At 32.2% G+C, this 8,723-nt stretch overlaps 1 protein-coding gene across 4 annotated transcripts in view; it reads left to right on the forward strand.

Moving 5' to 3' along the window:
- LOC126972009 (aldehyde dehydrogenase, dimeric NADP-preferring) overlaps nt 1–5,838 on the forward strand; it is a 90,683-nt gene extending 84,845 nt beyond the window's left edge. For all 4 annotated transcript variants that reach the window (XM_050818546.1, XM_050818544.1, XM_050818547.1 and 1 more), the window contains exon 11: nt 5,692–5,838. In XM_050818546.1, the coding sequence (XP_050674503.1) occupies nt 5,692–5,712 (21 nt within the window). In that variant the 3' untranslated portion in view covers nt 5,713–5,838. The remainder of the gene's footprint in view (nt 1–5,691) is intronic.
- Nucleotides 5,839–8,723: the final 2,885 nt, after the last annotated feature.

The raw sequence follows: 8,723 nt of genomic DNA on the forward strand, positions 1-8,723 counted from the left end.
GTCGATGGACTAGTTCAAATCGTGAACTGTAGTTCACCTTCCACGGTATTGTAGACGCTAGACAAGACAGTCTTTTACAAGTTTACGTAAGACGGAACGACCGAATGAACTGTATGGACTCGTCGCGACCGCCATGGTTTAGAATAGTGTAATTCGTAATAATGAAATTTATTTATTAATTAATAAAAGCATCATTACTAAAATACAAAATCTTATTTTGGCGTATTTAAAAGATCAACTGATTTTTGTACATGATTAGTACCTAGCGGATAATTTACATTCTGTTTTACGGCCGTTCCCAATATATAGTATATTATATTTATTATAGTATATTATATTCCCAATATACTATCTACAGATAGAGATAAATTACTACCTTCTACTGTCAGTAATTAGCTGTCAATAATCTGAAGCTGTCTAATATACCCGATAAGTCATTCTTATCGCCTTATATTGGGACGCGTGAATTGCAATTTCTATGCAAACTTTATATCCTTGGTAAACTATTCGTCGTCCCATTGACAGACAGCGTGCACGGATAAGGTGACTTACCGTCGATAACTTTATTGGGACAGAAAAGTCAACGATATTTAAGATTTTTATCTCAAGTAAGAGATAGACTGAATATTGGGAACGGCTGTTAGACAGCCGACAAATAAACTCCTTTTTTACGTCTTGTCATAGTCTATGGATTGAACTAGTCCATTTGAAATACGCATCGTCGACTGGTTGATTGAACTGGTCCGTTCATTCAACGCCCATCGCTAATATTTATTGATATATACGACGGGGGTTATAAGGCGTAAGTTGTAATATCAACTATGTAAAAATCTTTCCAAAATTGTCCATATAATTCATGCCATTCTCAGCTAATTTTCATTCTCAGTTAAGTGCAACTAAATGATATATACAATGATATGGAACAGCAATCGCACAAATAATCGATATTCTGATTAACTAAATATTTTATATTGAAGCATATTGTGTTGTCTTAACGAGAAGAATAATATAAAATACCTATAACATTAATATTCTACCAAAACTTTATTTTGTTAAAGTAGGTAAATACAGAAATTTCATTATAATACTATTATTTGTAATATGATAAGATTTAATGACAGTATTTCTATTAAAAAATTTCACTTAATAATATTTGTTTTATTGCTTAGAGTAGCTTTGTCCCAACATTTTACCCGCGCTTAAATCTATACTGCAAGATATCTATTACCTTCAAGTTTACTCAATGCCGAGATATTATATTCTAGAAAATTCTCTTATATCAATATTAGTCACAGAGCAAACAAGCTTTTATACACAGTCATAGATTACCTTCTCTGTAGCGTAGGTATATTTCTACATTATAGTGAATCATAGACAATAGATTTTCTGACAGCTGTCAAATTACTTTAACAGTATAACCTCTTGGTAGGGTATTGTAGATTACATACGCGCGAAAGGCGCGCTTATTTAAAAATTCATTGGTTTATTAGTCTACAGCACAGAGAGTACCTTTGTATAAACTAGGACTGAAGGTTCATATTGAAATAGAAATTGGAATGAAAGTTTGAAAAGGAAATAATCTTATAGTTAATTATTATTTAGTTAATAAATGCTCTGAAATGGTGATTCTTATTTTAAACGGCAAAATTGTGTGACATGTTATGCTTATATTTCAAAATTCTACCTTTTGATGAAGAATTTTTATTATTATTAACGTGTGAATTTATATTAACCACTTCTAAATTAAATAATCAACAGAAATTACTTAAAGAATATCACATGCGCATGATGTGATACTTTATTACCTTTCAAAATTTATTACTTATCTAAAGTACAAAAAATATTTTATTATAAATTAAAAAATAAAATATTTGTAACATCTATGAAATATCAGTTTTCAAGAGGATAAAAAGGGTGGGACGGAATTCGTTAAATAAAAGTACCAAGTGCTTAGTTTGCTGAAACTCTCTAAGAAAATAGCGATTGACTCGATTGTATAAAACATGCAGTCATTGATATATTGACAGATTATTGATAGATCTTGTAAAAACGGAGATAGCCGAAATCCACTACGTTTTAAGCAACTGTTCGCTTTTAAACTTAGCCGGGTTCTATTTCGTCGCCAATCGCCATGCTGTATTTACTACAGTTTCAAACTTATGTCAAATCACGCCACGTTTCATGCTAAACTAAATTTCAATATTTACTTAGGCAGCCCCGCCTCTTATTACGTAGTATTTACATCCTCTTTGGATATGCTTAATTCGCGAATAATCGATTTAAAAGAATCGTTTTGATTAAATAAAAAGAGGCTGGCTAACGAAAGTTGACATTTACTTCCAAACTGTACCTACATGGCAAATTTAAATAATGCAATGTCAAGAACAATTTGTCAAACAATATAGTGATTGTCTTAGATCACTTATTCGTTAAAATAGACAGTGACAGCTGTAAAAACGGCGAAAAAAATGAGGTTGGCAGATAATCTCTATTTTGAGCCATGCACGCTAACACAAAACAGACATATCGCGAGTGTAAGACGGAGATTGTCACGCACACTAAAGTAATAAACATGGCCTGTTTTCATCGATTTTCTAACAGCAAAAGGCTCTATCTAGACGTAAAATTATGCAAGGTGATTGACTGGTTGCTATTTTTTTTAAATATGAACAAATCCGTTAAAAATGAAGCACTAATTGTTTTGTTTTGTATGAATGGGAAGATCAACAGAAAGAAAAGTAGCTTATATACTATTCACTTTATGAGTTATGTGAATTAATATGTATTTATGGAGATTTTTTAATTCTTCTGGCTATGCTAAACTATCTTATACATTTATTATATTGGTACTGGTTACAGATTAATAACTACAGAATTCCACACAAATATATGTCGGAGAATTATAATATAAAAGTAATATGGCCTGTATGATTATATTCTACTCTGTGTATTGGGCTGAACTGATGGCGAACGTCATCTTTCAAAGTGTGTTTGAAGTTGTCACTGTGTACGTCACTGTCGGTGACGTGATTGAAGTTAGTTATTATTGTCCATCAGTAGAGCGCTCATTGAGAAGTCGCAGTCGTCTTCATGCTAGCGCCCGCGCCGGTTGTGCGCACTGATCGACTTAAAACAACATGGAGGATACCAACACCGCGACGCCCGCTTTTAAATCCAAATAAATCTGCGAGATATATACACTTATAATATATAATTAATTATCAAGGATAAAAAAGGTTATTACAATTTTCTCATAGGTACTAGTTTTATTATTGCTACACTTAAAAGTTTGTCGCCTTTTTCCAATGCCAACTTTCGCTGGCCCCACTTTTCCAGTGTTCTATTTTATTTATGTTATAATTATTATTAGTCATTATTTTTTTTATGTTCGCGTCAGTGTAATTCACTTGATAATAGGTTAAATGATAAAATATTCTGTAACAGCTAAAGGCCCTAAATTCCAACATTATTAGCTCCTAAACCGTCAATGGATTTATACTGGCTTTATAGTTTAGTTATGTAAGTGGCAAGACAGATGAAGGCAAAGGCAACAAAGCAGCTGTCTCTTTAGCAAGAGAAGGTATAGAAAGATGAGAAGATTGGACCTGGCCTGCTTTGCGGAGTGTTGATATGGATCAATTTTGGAGCTAACTTTTATATATTGGGCCAGGGACGAACGAATTAGGCAAGCAAACAGCACTAGGAGAGGACCTGTGCTTATGAATTTTAAAAACACGTCTTAAAGGCTTTAATTTAAAAACTTTTACACAAAGACGAGCTAAGAGTGGTAAGCAGAGCACTAGTAACTGCAGTCTAAATAAACATTTAGATAACACGTGGCTCATTGAGTCCGTCAGATGTAGATTCCGTCGTGGAAAGTATTAAACACCTCATGACAAGGAGCCAGCATCTAGGAGAACATGAACCCCAAACGGAAATTACTTAAAACTCCTCTTCCAGATGTAATAAGCTTCGTTGAGGTCTTGGGTGACACTGTACCATAGATGATTAATTTTGACCCACTTTAAAAAGTCGAGGATATCGTAATAAGATAAAATTATATTGATTTCGATGTGAGTGAGATGTTTGTGTCAGATTTAGCTTAAGATGACAGCAGCGCCACTAGGGTTTTGGATACAAATTACTTACGGTTTACCAGATCGTAACTTAACATTGTTGCGTAGCAAACACTGTAGATAATTTAAATAATGGTGAAGAAGAGACCGAGGGAAGTTGAAACAATTTTTACATCTGGTTTCATACACCAAATACTACGGACAGAAATTGAATGATATTACTACCAATCGATAGGTCCTTACACTTGCGAATGACTCACATAAAGAAGACGTAAGCGTTAAATATTGTGGTGAAAAAATCAACTTAACCGTAACAAGTTATCTTGTTATAACTCCCTTGTCCCCTGTCCTAACTCCCTAACTATCTTGTTATAATACCGAGTAAGATGAAACAGGGGTCGATAAGAGTTGAAATATATGATTTTTGAGAAGTTTTAAGGGCTGTAAAATAAATGTGATCATATATTTAAGGGGTATTTATTAAAATTAAACTTTTCACGTACAAAACAAACGTTGTTCAGGTTGCAAATCGAAGCGGCGCCACTAAGACTTTTCTATCGCACAGTTACTTCTTCTGCTGCGAGATCATATGAGCGAAATATATATTTCGCGACTCGCCTGATACCTCTGTCAGTCTTTCTTTTTGAATCAGTAGGTATTCTAAAACAAATTAAATGAACAATTTTTTTGTGTCCGTTACTTTATTGAAAAGAAGGACAGTTGAAACAGCCAGTTGCAAATCTACTAAGTAACAAAAAACCTCCCAATTGACATATTATGCTGACGTTTCAATTCAACATTTCCAACTCACTAACGGTTTTAAGTCCCAGAAATCGGTACTGTTCAAATCACCTTTGTCTCAAATTCCCTCGATCGCCTCTACCTGCATAAGAGAATGCAACAGACTGATGATCAATTATTTATGGCATTTTAGATTTTATAAATTTCTGTCTTAGATTAAGTATCCAACTATTAGACGCTTGTGTGCGTGGCTTCTTGACACTCAATGACATCTTTCAAATTTTGTAACATACGCTTCATGTTTTTTTTACATTGAAATTAATAAAATACAAAATACTTACTGATGATAGATATGTGATCCCAGTTAATATTTTATTTCTTGTAGTATTCTTTTTACAAAGTCTTTCTACGCAACCCGGCATTTTAGCAAAGTTTAACAGAGCATGTGGCACGTCAACGTCACACATTGTTCGATATTGGCTCGAGAACACCCACTTGGGCGTAGTGTTAGTTGCGACTACGCACCAACGAGACTAATCCTTTATCTAAGATTTCTGTATACGATGTTAAAGGAGCTGTAAAGAAATAAACGCGTGTTTATAATTAAGAGTTTTACCTGCTTAAATAATTATGAACCCTCTTAGCTTTGTTGATGAGGTTATGTTAATTTTGCTCTCTACTCAAGATGTATATCCAGTATAATTTTCATGGGATATTATCACTGGTACTTATCCAATGAAGTCTATCAAACCATCGTCCACTTTTGTTCCTGTACTCCTGTCTTTACCAATCCAGATTTTGCAAGCGGTCGGTGTATCATAATTAGGGATGATAGTAATAAGGTATAGATTTAATATTCTATTTTTTCTTTCAGATGGCGTCTGAGGGCAACTGAAGACCTCAATAATTTGTTTTGCAGAGATGTTTAAATTCTACCAACGTTTTAATATATTTCTATTGTTATGTTATGTAAAATTTTGTAAATGGGTTTGATTATATTAAATCGACCGTTCTTTGTTTATTCATCGTTTTGACTGAGCTTTTTTTATATGTATATGAATTATTTTAATATTTTACTATAATTTTTACTCACAAATTCAAATATATTTCATTAAATAAACTATATTAATAATATTTCAATTCTTAAAATAAAATGATATATATTATAATATATAATAAGCATTTTAATATATATATACCTACATATTCAAAGAAAGAAAAAGTAACCCAAATAACGTAGGTACTATATAGTCTATATTAAAAATAAAATATATTTATTACTATTTAGTTCTAGGATTGTACTTTTCTTTTGTCTGGAATCTGACATAATTTTATTTACGTAAATTTAAAATTTGCAGGATATTAATAATTGATACCTAAGATAAAATATATAGAAATTTTCTTATTATCCTATAAACCCTACTTCTTAGCCAATAGGAATGTAGCAATAATATACAGTAAATATATACCTAACATGTTTTTATTCTGTTTTTACTGGAGATTTCTTTACCTAGTGTTTAATCATTTACTATAATTTTTTATTTTAATAAAACTTAATTATTTAATTCGCTGTATTTTTCTATTTTGTAAGTTGCTGCATTTTTAAGAAAACCAGAATATTTTTATGTCATATCGTAATAACAAATTAAGTGTTTGATTGTCCAAAAATCATTATGAATTTTTATTTTTCTTAATAAAAATGGGAACATTTTATTTTGTGTTTTATTGCACTTCAAGTCAAATAAATTTAGTTTACCTTGTTATTCAGTGTAAGTATTTTTATATATTTTAACATTAATATTACGCCTAACGTATAAACTTTTAACATTATTGAGCCCTGTGTTCATATAATGATAAGGTAAAATACGATCTTCTATATCACATATCATCGGTGCTATATGAGTCAGGGTCTACAATCTTAGCACTTTATGTACGAGTACAAAATGTGAAGTAGAAGAACTACTCTACAACAACCTTTAATTTCATACGTTTCAATTTGAGAGTATTTGTTCCATGTTGTTCGAAACACAAAACATAGATGTCGCTTTACATACTTCTTATTTATATCTATATGACATTACAGACCATGCTCAAGTTTTCATGATTTGTGGATTGATAAAAAAATTTAAGTACCTTACCTATAGCTCCTACTATCTACAGCTTTTCAGCATCGGCACCAAAGGGCCTTAATTGTAAAAACAAAAAAAAAGAAATAAGAAATGCCGGAATAATAATTAGTGGCCGTGGTCAAGGAGCAAATAATAGAAATGTAATAAAATTTTTTTAGAAGAATCAAGCCCTCATTATTTGCGGCAAGGTGAAGAAGTAATTGAAAATATTATTATTAACGATAAAGAAATTGTTCCACTGTATTTATCCACCTCTTAAATTACTACTGTTAGTTAACTGTTTCTCTATCTAAGTTTAAAACTTTGACTGTCGACAAAATTCTAATTAAGTTGTACAAAACTTGTCTTGTCTGGGTCTTGTCAACTGTCAACAGTGGAACTTGTGCTTAGAGTTTTTTAATTATTTTTTAGTGTCTAACTTGAACTAAATTGCAGACTTTGTGATCTATTTGTAGTATATAGTGTTGTGAATCTTTGGAAATGTTATATTGTGAATGTTTATTTAAAATAAAAAACTTTGATTAAACTAGCAAACAAACACATAGTGAAACAAAAAAATTTTCATATACCCTCATATTTTTCTCGAAAAATCATAAAAAAATGGCATCTTATTATAAATGCAATGTTCAAATTAAATAATATGATGAGAAAAACCCTACAATCCAGTGTAAAGGTTGCGGCAAATGCAGTGAGTTGTCTGCGACAGAGCTGCGGGTGTTTTGTTTACAAAACCCCAAACTTTCGTACTTGTGTGCGGATTGCCAAGAGGGCTTAAAACAAGTGCCTACTCTGCGTAAACTTGTATCGGAGTTAAAGGAGCAAGTGATGGAATTAAAAGAAAATCAGTCGTCTTCTTTAAATATTGATGCAATCATTCAGGAAATGGTTGAGCGTGAGAACCGAAGCTGCAATGTGATAATGTTTGGTATCAAGGAAGCGAGCTCAGGTGGTAAAGAGGAAGCTAAAAATCATGACAAATCTGGAGTTTTGGAAGCGCTCGCTCAAGTCCCACTCCAATCCTTGGAGCTCATAACAACCATTCGTCTTGGGAAGCGCCACTGCTATCAAACTCAGGCCAATCAAAGTTATACTCCGCAACAAACACAATGCTGTTAATATCTTGAAGAATAAAAATAATTTGCCTCCATCAACCTCTGTTAAATCAGACATGACACCTTATCAAAGGGATCAGTTAAAAAAACTGAGATTAGAGCTTGCAGAAAGAACTAATAGTGGGGAAAAGATCTCACAATTAAATACATTAACAAACAACCCAAAATTATAAAAAGTACAAAAAACTACTAAACTCTCCAATAACACACGTCAAAATTTTATATACAAACCTGGCATCATTAACGGCTTAATTTGATATTTTTTCATTGGAAATCAAAACTTTGAATCCAACAATTAAACTAGTAACCGAAACACACCTGCACACTGGGATAAGTGACAGCTTAATAAATCTGCCTTACTACACGCTCTTTCGTCTAGATAGGAAAAATAAAAAAGGTGGTGGAGTAGCAACTTATACTCTCCTTACACTAAATAATCATCCCTTGATTGCTAAGCCCAATATAATATTGCATGAGGATTCAGTGGAAGCATTATGGCTTGATATTCAGTACCAAAATTCTAACCTCTTACTAGCTTGTGTATACAGATCCACTCACTACAACATGGAAAATTTTGATGAATGTCTTTTCAACAATATTAAAAAAAGCTGAAAATTCAAACTCAAACCTGTTGATAATTGGTGATTTTAACTTGCCAGACATAA

Source organism: Leptidea sinapis, chromosome 25, assembly GCF_905404315.1.
Source record: "Leptidea sinapis chromosome 25, ilLepSina1.1, whole genome shotgun sequence".
NCBI classification, from domain to species: domain Eukaryota; kingdom Metazoa; phylum Arthropoda; class Insecta; order Lepidoptera; family Pieridae; genus Leptidea; species Leptidea sinapis.